This window comes from Antechinus flavipes, chromosome X (genome assembly GCF_016432865.1).
Source record: "Antechinus flavipes isolate AdamAnt ecotype Samford, QLD, Australia chromosome X, AdamAnt_v2, whole genome shotgun sequence".
Classification (NCBI taxonomy): Eukaryota; Metazoa; Chordata; class Mammalia; order Dasyuromorphia; family Dasyuridae; genus Antechinus; species Antechinus flavipes.
This window is the reverse complement of record NC_067404.1, coordinates 68,617,160-68,638,678: the sequence shown is the minus strand read 5'-3', so window position 1 is coordinate 68,638,678 and position 21,519 is coordinate 68,617,160. Positions and strand designations below refer to the sequence as shown.

The 21,519-nt window shown below is 39.1% G+C and overlaps 1 protein-coding gene and 1 pseudogene across 1 annotated transcript; one reads left to right on the top strand and one right to left on the bottom strand.

The window, feature by feature from the left end:
• LOC127543155 (YTH domain-containing family protein 3-like) overlaps positions 1 to 12,283 on the bottom strand; it is a 141,278-nt pseudogene extending 128,995 nt beyond the window's left edge.
• A 106-nt stretch (positions 12,284 to 12,389) lies between these two features.
• Positions 12,390 to 21,135, top strand: LOC127542372 (WD repeat-containing protein 82-like). Its single transcript, XM_051967899.1, has 4 exons — positions 12,390 to 15,072; positions 18,555 to 18,774; positions 18,872 to 18,942; positions 19,897 to 21,135. Exon 1 carries the CDS (start codon positions 12,396 to 12,398, stop codon positions 13,335 to 13,337), a length of 942 nt encoding a protein of 313 aa, XP_051823859.1. The 5' UTR covers positions 12,390 to 12,395; the 3' UTR covers positions 13,338 to 15,072; positions 18,555 to 18,774; positions 18,872 to 18,942; positions 19,897 to 21,135.
• Positions 21,136 to 21,519: the final 384 nt, after the last annotated feature.

Below are 21,519 nucleotides of genomic sequence, written 5' to 3'. Positions count from 1 at the left end.
AAAATACATTGTCCTCATTTTATCCATTCTATGTCAACCTAATTTTGATCCACATTGAATAAAAATGCAGTTTATATTTAATTGAGGGACATTGTAAAGGTAGCTTTATTACCCAAAGCATGTAAATATTGCGAATGTTCTCTTAATACATATTTGGAGACTTTATGAAATGTCTTTTTGAGCCGATCTACTTTTTGTAGTCATTATAGTTTACTATGAAATGCATTGGGTTTTTAAATACCTATTGTAAAGCTCTGAGGAGCTATACTCTCAGACCAAGGATCATTAGATATGCCATAATACATTGTTCTTATTTCTGTGGAGCTCCACATTTCCACTCAAGGTGATCTGGGCCTACTTCCTCATCATCTATCAGCGAGCTAGTGCTTATGGGGGCAATGACTTCATTATTCATTGTGTGCTCTAGGAGGTAGAAATAAATTCCCACTTTTTCTAAAGTTAATAGCAAAAATACAAAGCCCTAGTATATAAAAAACATTGAAATGCATTTGGGGATTAATAAATTGTGTGCAAGAATAATAGAAGAAATGTGTGTGTGAGTGATTAAAAAATTATAGACCTAGGTCTTGAAGGGACTCCAGCCTGTGTTCTTCAGCTAACACATCATTTCTTTATTTCCTGCTGACACCCCTGATAACTCTTTTGCTGATAATTAACTTGATGTTGAATATCCAGCCTAAATTTTGATGTATAATTGGCTAATTGGGTTATTCCTTGGAAGTAGATTTTTTTTTAAAAAATATCATTAGCATAATAGCAACTATAAATTGACTCTTACACAAGTCTAATAAATGTCATATTAGAGTTAGGTTTATGGTTTTCAAAGAGATATTTGCATTTTTTTTCTTTTGGTATAGAGATACTGATAAATGATAATACAGAAATAAACTCACATCAACTATCTTTCAGGCAGAAATGCACATAAAAATTGACATGTATTTGATTATAAATTTTCCTATTAGGTTTAGACATCCTAGTTTAACCAGTCTTGAAGCAAATGAATTCCTATAACTGCCTTTCAACCATTTCAGAGCCAGGATCATGGGGATGGCTTGAAGGACAGAATGGAAAATTCCCTTGGCCAGATTCTTATGGGGGCAAGAGACTATCCGTTGATACATTTCCATAGACCGAGTGAGATATATTTTGCAAAAGCATGAAATTTAAGAATGAAAAGTACTACAACAAATTAGTATTTTTACTAAATATGTTACAGAGTAGGAGTGGTATTATGTTTAACACCTCGCCTCCAAAGATTGAAAGTTGGAAATTTGGGACATGAGAGGAACATTCAATATGTTTTCCAAAATAATGCTACTCATCTGTTGAGCACTTTTTCTAGAAATAAAAAGGCAAGTGGCAACTTTAGAAATTCACAGTGTTATCATCCAACTAAAGATGAGGTTTCTGCTAAGTATTTTCCCCAGTAATATATGTGAAAATGCCCTGGACTTCAAATAATGAGAATTAGCCATAGAGAAAAGTTTTTTTCTTAATTGTCTTTTCATCTCAGATTTTGCTCGCATTGGTCAGTACCTTAAGATGATGGTCACACATGTTCAAATTTACCTTCTCAAAGTGGAATGGACATAGGTTTCAACTTGGAGGTTTTTACCCCCATCACTTTGGATACTTAGATGGATCTTTATGATTGAGATCACTATTCCCTTGACTGATGCAGATCACAATCCCTGTCACAGTTATCATCCTGTGTGATTTTTGTTTATGTCACTCTGTGAATATCACACGGTGTCTTCCAAATGGGAGGGAAGACTTGTTTTTTTCCTCAGATGTTATCTGCTGAGACTACAGCACTTACTCTTCTCACATGATACACATTATTTCTGCTACATGATGATACCACATTCTATGCCCGTCCAAGGTATACATTATGATGACTTGTATGGCCCTCCTTCTGTGGTTGTCATCATCATTGTTTAAATGTCGTGTCCTACTTCTATTAGGTGTCTTTCTGTTGTCCATTGGATCGCCTGGTTTCTGTGATTTTGCTTCTTTGTACATTATGGTGTTCCATGCTTTATGGCCATAAATAATGAATTAGGAGAATATCAGAGCTGAAAAAAATGAGTTTTTGGATACTATAAGTATCATCTGATTCTTTGGGTATTTTTTTTTTTTGCTGAGGCATTCGGGTTAAGCGACTTGCCCAGGGTCACACAGCTAGGCAGTGTTAAGGGTCTGAGATCAAATTTGAACTCAGGTCCTCCTGACTTCAGGGCTGGTGTTCTATCCATTGCACCACCTAGCCGCCCCTCATCTAATTCTTTGTAACACCTTTTTACCCATTTTGCCCCTGGGGAAGTGGAAGAGAACCAATCACATGACAAAGACCAAAACCCATTTTGTATCGGTATTCGTTTCATGTGTTTTCACATCCAAACCGTTAATTAGGAAGTGGGCAGCCCTCTGATGACTGTGGTTCTCTTGCTCTAGAGTAGCAGCCTATAGTTAAGGTGGGTTCATGGTTCACAAGAGTTAACCAGGTGAGTTCATGGTTCACAAGGGCCTATTTCTGAACCTCTCCTCAGAATCTTTCCCTCCTGATAAAGCATTCTGGCCTTGGGCTGAACTGGCTTCACCTTTATGGTCCCCTGGAGGTGTAGAGCATTGGAACCATACTTTGAAATACGCTTTTAATTCCAAAGGGATTTGAAGAAATAGATTGCAAGCCTGAAAATTTGGAAGGAAATTATTTGGTTTTCTTATACTGAATAGTTCAGATAGAGGATACAAACCAAATTGCGGCTCTCAGCAGAATTCTGCAGTCATTGTGGATGCCAAAAGAATGCAGAATCCTTGGGGGTTCCATCTTAATGGATCCTAGAAAAATGCGAGGAATAAATACGTGCCATTCCCTAGAACAGGGACAATAAACCAGAAAAAAAAATATTCATTTTCATAGGCTCTTGTAGGATATACCTAGGCAAGATTTTGTATAATCACAGCTATTGAAATAATTTATGCTTCCCTCACCCTATCCAAATCCTACCTAGCTTTTATCCTATGTTAAAACCAGCCCCTCTTCTAAAAAGCTTTCCTTACTGCTCTCACTCCCCACTGATATCTCTCATCCAAAATTATGAGTGCACACAGCTTTATTTGGTATGCAGATATGTATATCATTTGCACAACTTCTCTTCCTTAATGGGAGGAACCATGTTTCAGGCTCCTTTTCTTTTGTTAAAGTATTTTCTTTTTTTCCAAGTAGTTCTCAACATTTACCTCTGCCAAATCTTGTGTTCCACATTTTTCTTTTTCTCTCATCCTCCTTCCCTAAGACAGAAATCAATCAATCCGCTATTGGTTAAACATGGGCAGTTCTTCTAAATGTATTTCCATATTCGTGCTGCACACGAAAAATCAGATCAAAAGGGGGAAAAAACTAAGCAGACAGACACACGAGAAGAAAATGAAAACACTTCCTTGGTCCACTTTCAGGCTCCATGATCTCTCTGGAGGTGGATGGCACTTCCCATCACACATCTTTTGGCATTTCTTTGAATCACCGCATTGTTGACAGAAGGCCAAGTTCAGGCTTCTTTTCTATCCCCGCCATGGCAAATGACCCAGGGGGTTAACTGAATATGCGCTTGGTAATGGAGCTTGTAGCACTGCTAACTGAAGCCCTCTCTTCATTTGCCACCTGCTGTTCTGCTTGATTTCACCTCTGTCATCATCTTTATCGTCCCTCTCTTAGGGTACCATCCCACATGGTAGCATGACATGGGAGGAGACCTCTCCTCCCCCTTTTTAAATTTCCTTTCGAGTACTGACTTCCCCCTCAGTTATAAACCCCTTGAAGGCAGGGATTGGGTTTCTGTTTCTTAATTGTGTTCACGGTGCAGTGCCGGGCACACAGCAGGTATGTAATAAATGCTTATTGTATTATATCACAGCAAATGAAATACCATGATAAGAAAGGATCATTAATTGGAGAGTTTGTAGACTTTAGCCAGTTTGCCAGTAACACAAGTTATCATCCAAGAGAGTGAAATTTCTACAAAGAGAAGCTATGCAAATATAAAGGAACTACTGATACTCTACTATTTAGACAGAAAGATTGTGGACGATAATGTCATGTATTATGCCATACAATATTTATCCAACAGTAATAGTAATGATAATAGCATTTATCTCTCTACTACTATGTGCCAGGTCCTGTGCTAAATACTTTTTCCCCTGAGGCAATTGGGATGAAGTGGCTTGCCCCAGGTCCCGCAGCTAGGAACTGTTAAGTGTCTGAGGCTAGATTTGAACTCAGTGTTCAAATTTCAGGGCCGGTGCTCTATCCACTGCGGCATCTAGCTGCTCCCGTGCTAAATACTTAACAAATATTATCACATAGGATCCTTATGACAACCCTGATAGATGCTGTCACTGTTCCCATTTTACAGCTGAATAAAGTGAAAGTTAAATATATGTAAACATATATTTACAGTTAGTAAATATATGAGGTCGCATATGGACTCAGGTCTTGTAGATTCCAGGCCCAGAACTCTCCGGCCACCTTAGCTATATGTTTATATTTAGTTATAAATTATACATTTTATTAATGATTTTAATTCCCCCCAGCCCAGAACCTCCCCTCAGAAGGAAACTGACCAGTTGATTGAAACAATTCACCGTATCAGCTGTGTCTGACAAAGTAGCCTTCATTTTGAACCTATATATTCTACCCTTCTCTTCCCCAGAATGAAAGTGGTTAATGTACTCATTTTATACCTTTTTCCTGGAGAGAAGTTTCACTTTGGGGTCCTCTTGTTGAAAGCAAGTGATGAAACTTCTCCCCCTGCTAACTAGAATAGAATATTTAAAAATCCTTAAGTACATTTCATAGGAACATCTGAGTCCAAATATTTATCCTTACTGATTATATTAATAATTGGAAGGTGCCCATGTGCTAGAAGTTGTTGTTGTGTTTTTTTCCCTGACTATTTGCGATGGGTAAAGATTTTCAGGGTCAAATTTTCCATTGGTCTCTTCTGAGCAAGCAGAAGCCACAGCGCTCATTGTATAATTAGCTAATTATGCCTTCAGTTTTTCTGAATATAAATGTGAGATCCCAAATTATACCTGTGGGGGAAAAAGATGTTTTGTTCTGTCAGCTCCATCCGCGTTGGCTGAAACGTGCTCAAAGTTTACAAAATTCATTTACCACCGACAGGTCTTTACAAAATTCCCCCAGCATCAGCGTTGTGCACAGGTTTGCTTTTTGATGCCCGTGACACTGGGGAACAAGCCACCTGAAACCTTTCTGTTGAATATGTGGCAAACCTTTCTGCTTCTACCTACTTCTGATCATTTTCATCACTTTGAAAGTGCCCACCCCCAATGCCTGGAACCCTTGCCCTTCTGATTTGCTCCTCTGACTTCCATGGTTTCCATCAAGGCTCAGCACTAGACCTGCCTTTTCCCCCTCTTCCCTAAACTTTAGGCCTTCACTCTGAGCTGTACTGCACTTATCCTGTATGTGTTCCATTTATACACAGTCATTTAGATCTCATCTCCCCCATTAGCCTATGAATTCCTTGAGAGCAAGGACTGTTTTGTTTGATTTGGTTTTATTTTGGCCATTCCTTGTAGCCCTAACATGTTAGCATGATACCAAGCACGTAGTAGGTAGTACTAAATATTTGCTGACTTGACTTAATTCTGGTAATGTGGCTATATTCCAAGACCTCAGTTAATGGGGAAAGAGGAAATCCACTGAAGATCAACATGATTCTTCTAAAATTTAGGGCCTTCTCCCAGCTCTTCTAATCAATATTTTTTTCTTGCAGAAACTACTTTTGGAGAAAAACAAGTATAACAATTCACATCTTTTCTTGCCTGGTGTAGTTGATTTGGCAATAGGAGACATCCTGTCTAGAATATAAGACTTAGGTTCAAATCTTGTCTCTAATCCTTTCCAGTTGTGTGACTTTAAGTGAGTAACTTTATATCCCTTAGCCTTACTTTTCTTCTCTTTAAAATGGGAATAAGTGATACGTGGAACAGCCCCCTATCTGGGTCATGAGCTTTCATCGAGACATTGGATGTCTAAAATAATCTATCAAGAATTAGTAAAAAAAAATTGGCAACAGCTTTAAAGATAGCTGCTGGAAGGGCTGTCAACTTTAAGTATCCTGTATCAGGTGTTCAGTAGACAAAGTATTTAGGAAAAAAACATTTCTAAGTTGGAAATTGGGTGGGTAGGGGGTGAAAAGGAACCTAATCTAAGAACAGAAGTAGTAGCAATGAATGAACACTATACAAGAGGGTAGTTTAGGCTCTGATGTCAGGATCAGAAACAAATAGAGCTGTCCCAAAGTGGAATGGTCCCCCCCATAGAGATCTAGTTGGTTATCTGTACTTGTAGCCAAGTAGAGACAGGGCATGAGCACTGGGGATTCCTTGCGTGTGTGAGTTGGACTAGGTGGCAACTAATATCCTTTCTAGTGCTCCCATTTAGTTGTTATGTGATGCTAGCAGAATTCAAAAAGCTCAAAAAGTGTTTTAAGTGGGCCTTGACTAGTGGCTAGAATGTTAAAATGAAAAGGATATTTGGTTTGTATTAGAAGCAGATGCTTCATAATGATCTGTATCCATTATGGAACAGCTGTCTGTTATACAGTTGGCATTTTGCTGATGCCCAAATATTGGTCTTCATGTCCAGTCAGCCCTCATCTCCTGGCATTTCATAGTTAAACTCTGTCATGTCCTTGCTATCGTCCCCCTTCTTTACAAACATAGTTCATTTTGTGCTGATGAGACATGCTAGTTTTCATATTTTTCAAACCTTAAAATCACCTAAGAAATGCCTGAATTGGTTTTAATCCCTCAAACTTGGTTAACAAGAGTAAAGCCATGGGAAAGACATATAGTCAAATAAGGATGATGAATTAATGGGGAGCTATAAAATCTTTCATTGCTGAACACATTTTCCCTTGATTGTGATTTTGAAGTGACTGAAGATTTGATCATCTACTTATTTTAAGAATTTTAAGAATGGATTTTTATTTTTCAAAATATATGCAAAGAGAGTTTTCAACATTTATCCTTGCAAAACTTTGTCTTCTCAATTTTTTCCCCTCCCACCCCTTCTCTCCTCACTCCTAGATAGCAAGTAATCCAATGTATGATCACCTGTTTTTATGGTCTATTTTTCCCACTGGGAAGTTTCATTTTTTAAATGACAGGAGTATATGGCCATTTCATCAAAGAAATAGATTATAATTGAGTAGTATTTTCTTACTGTTCTCCTTCTAAAGATAGTTCTGTACTTTGATACATAACTTAGAAAATTAGAATTTCTTTTGAAAGGAAGGATGCTTAAATATATATATATATATATATATATATACACACATATATATTATCTGTTATATTATTGTATATTATTATATTATTGGATGTTATTGTATTATTATATATTATAGCTATATAATGAACTAAGATGCATAATGACCAGAAATGATGTCAGGGAAAACTTCTAAACAATCAGAACTATCCCCAAACTGCCTTAAGAAACATGGTGGGTTCAGGGTCTTTAAGTGAAGCCTGAGTGAGCCCTTCTTGAGATATCTAGAGAAGAGACTCGTTTAGCAACGAGTTGAGATCCCCAATTATATAAAGAGCTGGTTTGTGTATATATTTTTCAGTCAGGATAAAATAAACTGGGGCAGCTGATAATCCTTAAGGACATTTTTTTCTGAATGTTGGGAGTAAAAATGATATCCCAAAAAAGGGTTGAAGCCCACTCATCGGGGTGGCCCTTAACAGGCTAACCTAGATTTATCTTTTCTGCAGAAATATCATGAGACATTTTATTAAACCTTTTTAAGAATTGTGGCAAACTTCAGCTTGAGTATCTTTGCTAAAAAAGAAGCAAAATGAATCTTGTGTGACCTGTCCTTGATGAAGCAATGCATTTCCTTTTTTTGTGACAATTGTTTCTTTTTTTTACAGTTGTCTGCTAACCATCCCCTTCATAATGCTCTCTAGAATTTTGCCAAGAACTGATTGAAAGAAGGCAATCCTGCTAGAAGCCTTTTGCAGTGGTCCAGGAAGGAGGGGATGAAGATCTCGACTGTGATGGCACCGTCATGATTTTGGGTAAGGGGATGGAGGGAACTGAAATTGTGGAGAAAAAGTCATCACCATTGGTGATTTGATATTGGGAGACTCAGGTGGATGGCAGAGTTGTAGGTACTAGACGTATGTGTCTGCAAAGTTAAATGTAAATAATTTTAGCTTTCTTAGAGTCTGGCCAAATTTTAACATTTCAACTCGGGGATGGCCCAAATATTCAGAGTTCCTCTGTGAGGCAGAGAAATCCTCTTGGATTACTAAAGAATTGAGGGGGAAATTTGTCTCTTAAATGGCATGATAACTGTTTTGCTTAAGTTTTTGTTTTCTTTATACAGTAAACACAGGGTTGAGCAGATATTGATGGTTCATTCTCTGTGTAGGTTTAACTAAAGAAATGATGAAGGATCAAGGGTATAGACTTCTGATCTTGTTCAATACAGGGGGGAAGGAGGGATTGAGGTGGGAGAGAGACAGGGACAAAGATAGAGACAGACAGAGACAGAGAGAAACAGAGAGAGAGACTGGCAGACAGAGAGAGACAGAGAGAAAGAGACAGAAACAGTAACAGAGAGAGGCAGAGGCAGAGAGATTAAATTCTTTTAAAATCTTTGCAAAGAGTAATGAAAGGGAATGCCTTCTTTTAGGTAGTCACTGTGGCTCCTATCTCCTGACGTGGGTGCACCACAAGTATCATGTTTTTTCACTTTTTAAAGGGATGGTTGTCTGAGGAGATTTTCTAATTCAATCGATTTGTTGAAATTCTCCTCAATAGGTTGATTATGAATTTGGCACTGAATAAAAGACATTTCCATTGATAAAATGAAAAAGAAGGTAGTACATGAAATTGCAAGTATCATATGAGTCTGCTTTTGTTTTACATTATTAAAGTTGCAGGGTATTGAACTTATGAACTCTATAAAGCTATTCGTTTTTTGAAATTGTCAGCCTGGCTGTGCTAATTTTAGCTTTTCTCATCTGTTGTTGTTGTTGTTCAGTGGTTTCAGTTATGTCTGTGACTTTGTGGCCCAACTTGGGGTCATCTTGGCAAAAATACCGGATCGGTTTGTCATGTCCTTTGTCATCTCATTAAACAGATGAGAAAACTCAGGCAAGCAGAATTAAGTTACTAGCCCAGGGTCACAGAGCTAGTAAGTGTATGAGGCTGGGTTTGAACTCCTTTCTTTTTGACTCTGGGCCAGACAGAGCACATCTCTTCTTCCTGTGCCCTTTTTGAAGGAGCATTTCTCAAGTCTCCTTGTCCAGCAATCTTTCCCTTAATATCATAAGCCCTTTAAAACAACTCAATTGACTTTATCTTAAATGTTCAGAGAAATCATAGATTCTCACAACTAGAAAGAATAGGATTTAAAGCCAGATGGGATCTTATAGGTATCCTTGGCCAGTTTTTTTCTTTATACATGGGATGAGAGTGAAGACTTCCAAGATAGTTAAATTCTTTACCTGGTGCCCCTCAAACCTCTGTCTTTTGGTACAAAATCCATTGCTCTGAACATTACACCATTTTGTCTCCATTACTGTTTTGATTTGCAAACCAATTATCTAGTGACTTCTTTGAAATCATCTCCAGGGCTTATTTTGATCTCTGTTTTCTGTTGTGATTTTTTTGGTAAGCTCCCTTAGAGCCAGTTCTTTTTTCTTATGGGCCTTCTAAGTCATGACTCTGATTGTATGGCAGAATTTGAGTTATATGTGCTGATTTCCTATGCCAAAGATGTGATTTTAACTAAATTTTTAAAAGCTTCAGAAAACAGTGCCTTAGCAATAATTATGTCACAAGTTGAGCAAACTATTTTCTCCACAGGGGAAAAAATATCATAAATTAGAATTAGTACAGTTTCCCATGAACCCCTTTGGTTCATCTTCCTCCCCCCCCCCCCCAGCTTCCAGAACAGATCTTAATGCCGTTTCCTTCCGACTCCTCTCTTGTACATATACTCTCCAGCCCTTTCTCTTAGGCCTTTTCCTCACACTTTTTCTCTCAGGCCTTTTCTTCATCTATAGTTTACCTCCTTTTCCCACAATGCACCTAACTCTATGGGGAGTCTCTACACCCCCTTCCCCCAACCCATCTTTCTCCAATCCATCTTTCACCAACCTATCTTTCCTTGGATTGGGTACTTTTGAGGAGGCAACTCCCACTATTCACATGATTTATTTGCATTGGATAGTATAAGGAGGTTCCTCCCCTCACAGTTTTCTCTCCCTTTCCCACAATGCACCTAGTCGCTACCGTCCCTCCTCAGTAGCAACAGTGAGCCAATACTGTGGGAGACGTCCGCCGTAGTCGCCGTCGCCGCTGTCCTCGGAGTTGAAGTCGGAGTTGGTGGAGACGGTCTGATCAAGCTTAGAGAAGACCACAGAGACCAATACCCCAGACGCCCTGACGTTCTCTCGTATTCTTACCTGTTTTGCCAAGTGTGGTAAGTTAACCCCCTCCGCCCCCCCCCCCCATGTTTCCTCACTCGCCTCGAACCATGCGGTCAATCCTATATTTTAGGCCAAGTCCTATTTGCCACGCCCCTTCCTTTTCCCCTTTCCCTACCTCAAACCTTATGGGTCCCTGTTCACCTCATCCCCCCCTCCTCATTCCTCCTTCGTCTTATTTCTTTTTTTCCCTTTCTTCTTGTTTTCTATATCTTTTCCCGTTTCTTCTGCCCGCGTTTCCCATTGCTTTACTCCCTTATTCCTACCCCTCGGCCATAGTGGTTCAAGCTCCAAGACTGGAGTTGGGAAGAATTGAGTTCAAATGTGGCCCCAGATCCTCACTTTTTGTGGAATCTTGGCCTATCTCAGTTTGCTCAGCTATACAATGGTCCTCAGTAAGAGCACTGTTGTAGAAATCGAGTTAGAAAAATGTTTGTTGAAGTGCTTAATGCAGTGCTTGGCATGCGGTAGGCATTTATTGCATGTTTATTCCCATTACTCTACTGTGTTTTGCTCCTCTCTATCTTCCCCAGTCCCTCTTCGCCCCCTCCCCTGATTTCTCAAGGATCTGAGGCTGGGATTGAATTGAGGTCCTTGTGATCCAGGGCCTGTGCTCTACACACTGTATCATCTATCTGCCCCTTAAACCTCCATCTTTGGGCACAAAATCCATTGCTTTAAACGTTATACCATTTTGCCTCCTTTACTGTTTTGATTTGCAAACTAATTCTCTAGCGAATTCTTTTAAATCTTCTCTAAGACTTATTTAGGTCTCTGTTTTGTGATGTGATTTTTTGGTAAGCTTCCTTGGAGTCAGTTCTTCTTTCTTAAGGACTTTAGAAGTCATGATTCTGATTGTATGTCAGAGTTTGTATTGTATATGCTGACTTCCTGTGCTGATGAACAATGAGATTTTAACTTAAATTTTTAAAAAGTCTAAAAGCTTCAAACACAGTGGTTTAGCAATAATTATGATGTCACAGACTGAGCAAATCAGTTTCTCCAGAGGGTAAAAAATCATAAATTAAAATGAGCAGATAGTTTCCCATGAACCACTATGGTTCATCTTTTTTTCAACTTCCTCTGCTATCATTTTCCTCCTCTACCTTTCCCTGCTCCCTTCTCCATTTCCTTCACTCCCCATTTCACCCCTTTCTTCTATTCTCCCATTCTCCTTTCCTTCTCCCTCATCCTGCTCTCACTTTACCTCACCTCACTCCTTTGGGCCTATTCCATCCTTCCACCATCTCATCTTTCCCTGCCTCCAAATTGCTAATGCCTCTTCCCGTCTTGATCTGCTGATGTTCCCTCATCCTTCCCTGCAAAGAAAGTGATTATGGCGCCCCCTCTTCACCTGATGCTCCCCTCCCTACTCTTCCTTCCCTGCCTCATGCTCCTCCCCCTCATGACTTTCTACTGTCCCTAATCATATAACTCCATTATCACCTCCCCCCTCTTGCTAGCAGCTTCACAGCCCCTGCTTTATTTCATTGGCCTCATGGAGCCTTATACTTGTAAATGTTTTACATTTAGCTTCATTGAGTTATATATCAGACTCTGCCTTATTAACATTTTCAGAACATACTTTTAAGTTCATTTTGCATTATTAACATTTTCTTAATTACTTTCTGAAGTCAAAATAATCAAGAAAAATTCGACTGTGGTATGGAAGCCAATAAGGGATGGCTCCATCAGAGCCCTAGGCCCTCGTGCTTACTAGCCACATTGCTCGCCCTTCTACTGCTCCTAGGCTATTCTGCTCCTTTTCCACCTAGTGCTGTAGCCATCTTTTCCCTCTAACTCCAAGGTCTTCTTCCTGCACCCAGGGCTACAGAACCATGAAGCTGACAGATGTTGTCATACGGAGCTTTCGAGTAGCCAAGGTGTTCCGCGAGAACACAGACAAAATCAAGAGTTTTGATTTCAGCCCCACTGGCGAGACTGTCATCTCGAGCAGCACTGATGATGTCATCATCGTGTATGACTGTCAGGAGGGCAAGCCAAAGAGAACGCTGTACAGTAAGAAATACGGTGTAGACATAATCAGATACACAAGGGAAGAAGACACCGTAGTATATAGCTGTAGCAAAATAGATGATACCATCAGATATCTGGCTGTGAATGAGAACAAATACATTAGATACTTCCCTGGGCACCACAAGAGTGTCGTGGCCTTATCCATGTCACCAGTAGACAATACTTTTCTTTCTGGGTCTGTGGATAAAACCATCAGACTCTGGGATCTCCGATCTCCTAACTGCCAGGGCTTAATGCATCTCCAGGGAAAGCCAGTTTGTTCTTTTGACCCAGAAGGATTAATTTTTGCAGTCGGGATCAATTCTGAGATGGTTAAACTTTACGATCTCCGCTCTTTTGATAGAGGGCCATTTGCAACCTTCAGAATGCAACAAGAAAATACCTGTGAGTGGACAGGATTAAAGTTCAGCAAGGATGGCAAACTCATCCTCTTATCTACCAATGGCCACATTATTCGCTTGATTGATGCCTTTAATGGAATAGGGATACATACACTTTCAGGTTTTAACAACAGCCAAGGTCTCCCACTGGAGGCTTCCTTCACTCCAGATTCTCAGTTTATTATGATTGGCTCTGAAGATGGTAAAATCCATGTCTGGAATGCAGAAACTGGTCTTAAGGTGGCTCTGTTAGATGGGAAACATACAAATCCCATAACCTGCTTGCAGTTCAATCCTAAATTCATGACCTTTGCCAGTGCATGTTCTAACATGTCATTCTGGCTGCCTACTCTTGATGACTGATCCTTTCGTTGATCAGCGGGGTCTGCACATTGAAGGGCAGGCGGTGTCAGGATGTAGGGACTGAATCTTGGTATGATTTCAATGGCGTAAAACATTTTTCACTCAGTCCTGTTTTGTGGACGTCACTGAACCTCCTTTATCTCTTTTTCCTGCCTCCCTTCAAAACAAATCTTAATGCTGTAGACCTGAAGTCAAAACTCAGTTTTTCTAGTTAAATAGTTCATTATACTTGTCCTTGGATCTGAGCTGTGTCTGGTTTTTGAGCATAAACGTGGACCCTTGCCGTAGTCTCCTTTTTATTGTATTTTTCAATGAGGAGCCAATAAAATATTGAGCCCCCTTCATCCCCAAATACATAGTTGCACCCACACTTAAAAGACCTGGAAGAGACTTAAAAATTGCAGATTCTAACTCTTTCTTTTAAGAGAAAACCTATCTTGTTCCCTCCCCGCCCCCCAGAAACTGCTGAGGGTAAGGACTTTTGAATGCTAAATCCCTCACCTTGGGGTGAGGTTGACCTAGTTTTACAGTCCAGCCCAAGCAGTATACCCCCCCCCATTAAAAAGAGAAGAATAAGAAAGTGACTGATAAAGCTATTTTTAAGGCACAAATATGATATCAAGAGGTGTAAAGCTCATTAAAACCCTAATAACCACTTCCAAAGAGAAGATTCTAAAATTGTATAAAAAACAAATGAATACTAAGTCATCAAAAAGAAATGAAATTATACCTGATTTAAAAAAGAGAAATGAAATAATACCTGATAAAAACTACTGGGGGCCTATAGAATTCAAAGGCAACATGAACAGTAAGAGATTCCTGAATGGTTCAAAAAAGGGAGGAAATCCATAAGAGAAGATTTGAGAGATGGTTTTATAAAATCAAAATTCACTTAACAAAAATGTCATTATTTCATAGAAAGCATCTCCAAAGACATGAGACATGAACATGCTTGGCTTACAATAACACTGAAGGGAAAAAAACTGACAAGGCAAGCATTAAGTGCAAAGAAGTTAAAATAATACAGTCTGTATAAAGGAAAACCATTGACCTTGAATAGAGATAATTTAAAGATCAAAGACTCTCAGAATAACATGAAAAACTACAAAAGCTGATCATCTTAGTGTAGGAAATAATGTAGGAAAGCCACCCAGAAATTTTTAACACTGAAAATCAAGCATCAATCAAAAGCATTCACAGTTCACTTCAACAGAAAAAAAAAATCCAGGTGTACTGTGTTTAAAATGAATAGTCCTAATACTGACTACAAATGCAACATATAAGCAGGAAAAAGAACTTTAAATGTAAAGCAAAGAAAGTAATCATATCCATTACAAACTATGGATATATGGACAATGGAATAGGTTTTGTTTTGTTTTGTTTTTTTCTCTGAAAAAAAATCTCCATCTACAGTCAAAAATATTAGGCCATACAAACCTGATAGTAGCCAGCACCAGAAAGAGAAATAGTCAGCAAAAGAGACATTTGAGATATTCCTGTCCCCCTTCCAAAATCAAACTTAGTCTAGAATATGATTATGAAATGAATTAGCCTACATTTAGAGTTTATTGCATTCAAAAGAGAAAGACTGACCTGTAGGGTAGATAGCTACCACACCAAAAAAGAGTTTCATAAAGGCTGTGAGAAGATAAAGCTGGGAGCAGAGATGGCAAGAAGTGGAAGTGACAGTGGAGGAGCAGAACTGAAGACCAACGGACTGAACCCCTCAGTACAGGTGAATCCTTTTATTTTATGGGACGGAATTGTAGTGGGAGGAGGCCAAGGAGCATAGACACAAATGGGTGGGATGCCTTTATCGAGTCAATGGGAAAATATCCAAAAGATCGTGATCAACACGATGGACTGTAGGAGACTGGGAATGGGATTGAAATGGAGAAATGAAATAAGGGGTCTCAATCCTGCAAGGGCCTTGGGGAAGGAAGTATATGACTATGGTAAGAAATGAAAGATCTCACAATGTGTTGGATTTGGGGACAATTAGTGCATGATGAGAGACCACTATGCCTGCATGAATAATAACCCGAGCCAGGCAATGGGATTTGCAAACTCTTAGCAGCATCTGGTACCCAGAAGGTTGTGAAGGAACACGAATACAGAAGAGAAGGCCCCACCAGTGGAAAGGCTGAGGCTCCTAATCGGATCAGACAGTTTGGAACCTCCCACGGGGCAGTATCAGGCATCTTAACTACAATGTTTTTCTCATGAACTGATAGTTCTAAGATGGAAGGACAATCAAAAAAATGCTGGCTCAGGCTCTATAAAAAGTATTAGCGGAGGAATTGGTTAGAAAAATGAGCTCAATCCAGAGACATAAGAAGCTTTAACTGTATCAGGAATCCAAAGAGATACAGGAATCCAATGTCAATTTCAGACCAGAGAGGAAAGGAAGATAATTATTGAGAGGAGCAATGCAAAGCAAAACTTAGAAAACAGTGCAGAAAAAAAGAAGATACTAGAAGTTGAAAGGGAGGAGAAGAATTTTGAGTTAACTATTTAGAAGATAAATTTTAATTTTGGAAAAACCAAAGAGGAGATTTGACAAATGCAAAGGAAAGAAAGGAGGGAAGGGTCTGGGGAAATAGGATTGCATCATAGTGGTTTAATAGCAATCATAGGGACAAAACATTTACTTAAAAGAGTAATAAGGACAAACAGGGTTTTTTTTTAAATGCTAGACAGAGATATTGAAAAACACAAATCTAACTCAAATTAGAGGTGAATGGACTATAACCCGGCTTGGACTCAAATAGAAACAGGTCACAATGTGGTACATAAGGATCTGTGTGGGCTTCATATTGATTTAGATTTAAAATGTCATATTATCTATGTTTTTTGTATTGCTACTCATTTTGTTCATTATTCTCCAAGTACTTTTCGGTCTGGTTTGGAGCACTTAGTATTATGGGCTTGTGGACCCATCTTTTTTATACCTGTGTAGTAAAGAATTCACAATATTATGCTCCCTCTCTTCAAAAAAATACAAGTCAATACCAAAAAAGGCTACATTTATCCAAGGATGAGCCTGTTCTGCAGCTGAAGGCATGAGTGCAACTTCTTATTGATAGGATTGGACAATTGGCATTCTGGTGACACACACAGCCTTTGAGGGATACAGCATGGGGCAGTGAAACAGGAAGCTGAGCTCAAATTGAAAGACCTAGCTTCTCATTTGAATACCATTTCTGGAGCTTAATGCATCATAAGCTTAAGGAAGCCCCCTGACCTCTCAGGCCTCTTCTGTTAACATGATAGGTTTTGACGGGGTAATCTCTAAGGTCCCTTCTGGCCCTGAATTGCTGATTTGGAAGAAGTTTGAGAAATCACGAATGAAAAGTTTTCTAGGTAACTGCCATTCCTCAGTGAGCTACTAAAAGTTCTCCACACATATTTTTTTCTACCTGTGTGATCTTAGGCAAGTCAATTCATTTCTTTCATCTTTAAATGGAGGGTGTTGGACTGAATGGCTTCCATCTCCCAGCTCTCTGTCCACCTGACCTTTGATTTTTAAATGTAATATTCTATGTCATAAACTTAATTGTGAAAAAAATAGCAAAACCTCTACTTGGTCACACTGTACAAACTGTTCTTTCTACCTACTCAAATGGGCAAAAGTAGAGAACTCACTCTAGCCAAGAAAACTCAGTTGCTCTAACTAAAACTAGCTGTTTTAAGCATAACCCAGTGGAATAGCTTTGTAATCAGTCACAGATGGAAAATTTGGGAAAGGGCTGTTTTGGTCTCCTTTTGACTGGAAAAACTTGATGTTCCCAGTGCTTCTTTGAGAATTCTCTGAAATAGTGTAACTCAACTCAGGTAGATTTGGGGTGGGTTTTTATTTTTAGGGCTTTATTTCCCATTATGCTAGTTTTGCATCATTTATCACCTTAAAATAACATGCTGGGCAATTAAATATTACAATTAGAGAGCTATTAAGTGGAATAGTGGAATGAGATTTCCTATATTTTCATCCATGGTTTTCCATCTATGAATAGCATCTTTAACTAAAGGACTAAAATTCTTGTCACAAGAGTGTTCATGTAGCAGCAAGACTGTGACAAAATGAAAGCAAGTTTCCTGCAATTTTTTTCTAGACTAGCCAGGAAAGACCTCAATTAGAATTTTTGGTTTTATTTTTGTTTTGATTTTTTCCCCCTCTCCATCAAAAGGATATTGAGGGTCTATCATTTGATCTTGAAATGCCCCTGTTCTTTGCTCTCACGTGGGCTGGGCCTTTGCAGTTTTATTAAAAACCGGGTGATTAAAGGTTGGATCTTACTAGACATTTCTTCTATTGGTTCCAGTTGTCATTTTTTGAGCAATAAGTGAAGTTTTGCTCTTCTTATATGATAATGTAAATAAACCCACAAAAACAAGAGTTAACCTTCTTTGGTGAATATCAGAATTGAAGATAATGATAACACTAACTTAGTGCAGGTGTTTTTAGCCTAGGACTGGGGCAGATTTCAGGGGTTCTGTAAACTTGAATGAGGAAATGTTACATCCTTCTTTTCTTTTTTTTTTCATCATCATGTCTTTTTGATTTTTGATTTTTGTTTTTTTAATTAATAATATTTTATCTTATTTTCAATTATATGTAAAATGATTTTCAGCATTCATCTTTGTAAGATCGTGAGGTCCCTCCCAACCCTTCCTGCTCCCAAGAGAGCAAGCAATCTGAGATAAGACATGTTCAGTCATGTTTAAAATGTTTCCACATTAGTCATGTTGTGAAAGAAGTCTCAGAATAAAAGGGAAAAACACAAAAACCACAAAAAGTGAAAACATCATGCTTCGATCTACCTTTAGACTCCATAGTTCTTTCTCTGGATGTGGTCAGCATTTTCTGTCTTATATCCTTTGGAATTGTCATGGATCATTGCATTGCTGAGAAGAGCTGAGTCTATCGTAGTTGATCATTACATAAGTTGCTATTACTATGTACAGTGTTCTGGTTCTGCTCACTTAATTCAGCATCAGTTCATCTAAGTCCTTCCAGCTTTTTCTTTTTATCCTTGTTTTCATTAACAACCAATTGTATTTGTATTTCTTTCAATTATTTGACAAGTTAACTCTGTAAAGAGATCTGTCAGTTCCCACAGCCAGCCAGAAGGACCTATTATATAAAAGAGTTTCATGATTCACAACATCCAATCTAATGCAAACCAAATCTTTTTTTCTTTTCTTTTTGTTTATTAGATGAGAAGTTGCATCCAGGACAGAATAAGTGAGTGCCTTGTCCGGTATTCTTAAAGACCACTGGTGACAGAGCCCAATTTCAGAATGGATGGTTCCTGCCTGCCATTTCCAATGACTCCTACTACCACGAGTTGCCTATCAGGGGTCATAGAAACTACCACCAATGACAAAATGACACCCAGGATTCTATGCATTCGCTGCATGGAAAGACAGCCTATTTGTAAGGACCTTAAGAAAATAAAATATATTCCACGTTAGAATCCAGAAATCGATATTTTAATGTAATCAAAATATCTCCACTTTTATTTGGGTTTCAGATGCAGATCTCCTGGGAAAAGACAAATGAGGAAAAAGTAGGATAATTAAGGGAGTGAAAGCCTCAACAATGGTAAGTAAGGGCATCTAATTTCTAATGTGCACCTGAATGAGAAATTACAGTATTTGTTAGGAATTTCTATCTCAGTGCATTTATCATATTCAAAGTATGATTTAGGGGGAAAAAGCAAAGCAAAACTCCTCAGATAGAAATATGATTAGGCTGTTGTCTACTGCACTTTACCCTAACCTCTCATTATTTATAGAATACTGTAGGGTCTCTCTCTGCAAACATTATTGATCTCTCATTAGGGAGTGCTAGAGTATGATTCATGATGTGAGTCACGGTGTCCCAAAATAGCAGAGAGTATAACCTCCTCTCCTATCACTAATTTATCAGGTGTCAGTGTGGGAAGTCAGCAGCAGAGAAAAGTTGTTACAAGCTCCAAAACTCAGAAATAACTTCTTAATCAGTAAAAGAGTTTTGATTTCATCTGTGTGTATACAGCTAGACATTGGTAATGCCCAGTTAGAGAAAGTGAAAGTCAGCTCAATCTTGACACAATTTTCAAAAAGCTCCCCAAAGTCGACAGTCCTTCGCTATTGATGCACACTTGGCAATATCATAAACATCCCGCAACCCAGGCTAGCATTTCTGAAGTACCTAATGTGTGTGCAAGCCCATTGCTGAGCACTGAGAAAGAAAGGTGCAACGGTGGGAGAGACAGTGCTTCTTCTCCCAGAATTTATAAAATTTATGTTCCAGGAAAAATGAGATCTCATCAGTGAGAGTATTCATCCCCTTCCCCTGTACTCAAAAGGCCCAGAACCCATCCACATGGGCTTATTCCATACATTTCTTTTCCACATCCTTCACAAAGCACAAGACCCTTGTAGGACATATTGTCTGTCTTTTAGTATTTTGTAGGTACCAGCGTATCAGCCTTCCCGCCCATGGTGTGAGCAGCTCACCGTGTTTTCTGATCCCATACGTCTTTAATGATGCCTTTTCCATCACTTCTTGTAGGCAGATCATCGATGGTCCTGTGCTTCACCTGCTTCTCCATGCCATGGCTCTCTTCATCACCTTTTCAGCCACCGGGGACCTGAATCGTCTGTTATTCACGGATTTCTACAATGCACAGACATTCAGCTTCCGAGAGAACGCTGGAGTTGAAAAGGGACCGTTTTATGGTGGAGTATCTTGAGATCATTTCATGTACTTCCCCATTTCCTACATACATTGTCCCCTGTACTCTTTTTCCTCCTATACAACTCCGGGTATAGATCTTTGTGTATATTCAAGGCTTGTCTAAGATATATGTAGGCATCAGCTCACTAGTTTGACTATCGGACTCCTGTGAGCTGAATAATATCCACTCATCTTATTCTGCTGTCTGTATTTCTCATCGATAGGGATATTCCCTCCACTTGATCACCACTCACAGTCCATCCGTGCCTTCAGATCCTATGTGATTTGTTCATATTTTGCCAAACATCTGCTAGAGGAATTTCTCCTTGGGGCCTTTTCCAAATCTCTTTTGTGACACGAAAGTCGGTGGGCTCCCTTAATCTTAATATATTCGGTCTCTTCTGTTGATGTGGGGATGCTTATCTTTTAAAGTTCTTTGATCTCCTATTTTGACAATGTGGTATTCTGAAGCTTGGGTTTATTTCTACTTCTTCACATGGTGCATCAGATACAGAGAAGTGGGAGTTCAGATGTGGTCCTTCCCCTGCCAGTGATGGTACAAATAAGGTCCTAGAGTAATTCAAGTCTGTTTCAATCCATGTCTTTGTCATAATACCTCCCCCATTCTCTTCTGTGTGTTGTTGGGCCGATCCTGCCTCCGTGGTTTTTAATCTAAATTTGTTTCCTGTACTTCCATTATTAATTGGGAAATTGATTTTGCGAAATGATCCTCTTGGTACTTTCCTGTCTTTCTGTGCAACTTCCCAATAAAACACCTGTACGGCCCCATCCGCAACCCATTACCTGAGGGAGACTAAATATTGTGATGCCAAAAACAACAAAGAAACTTTTTCAGTGACAAGAGTGGCAGAGGGATAGATAATCGGAACAGATCCAAAAGTTCACTTGATAGGTTCCAAAGTTCAGAAATCAGAAGTAAAAGGGTAAGCTGTAAATAATAGTTTGTACATTGATACAATTTTTTGCCATTTGTAAGGAAACATATGCTTCGTGTACGATCTGTTAACTTTGTTCTTCAGAAAAATAAAAAATGTTTAAAAACAGTTGAACACAACCGGAATAGCATGCTTGCAACTGATATCCGTGTCACATTATTGATCACGAACAGGAAGAATGGCCTCTCCTTTTAACTTTGACGTTTTCCACCAGGGCACCCTTCCCCCTCGTCTTGCTCCTACACCTCTGGAAAGGGGCCTTGGGCCTCCTGGAACCTTTCACTCGGGCTGCGGGGAGTGGAGTGACTTCCTCCGTTTCTTCCCATGAACTCTAAGCCTCCCAGACTCCATGCACACCTGCCTGGCATGAAAAAGCAAAACCTCCCATGGGATACCCTTACCAGTTATCTTTCCTTCATACTTCCCTCCAGGGAAATCACCTAATAGTACAAATCCTATCATCTTTGGGAGGTCTGGGCTGAGTTGTGTAGGCCATGGTGAC

Bases quoted from the DNA above. Each gene is read 5' to 3' on its own strand.
- LOC127542372 (XM_051967899.1), top strand. From the start codon at position 12,396: ATGAAGCTGACAGATGTTGTCATACGGAGCTTTCGAGTAGCCAAGGTG.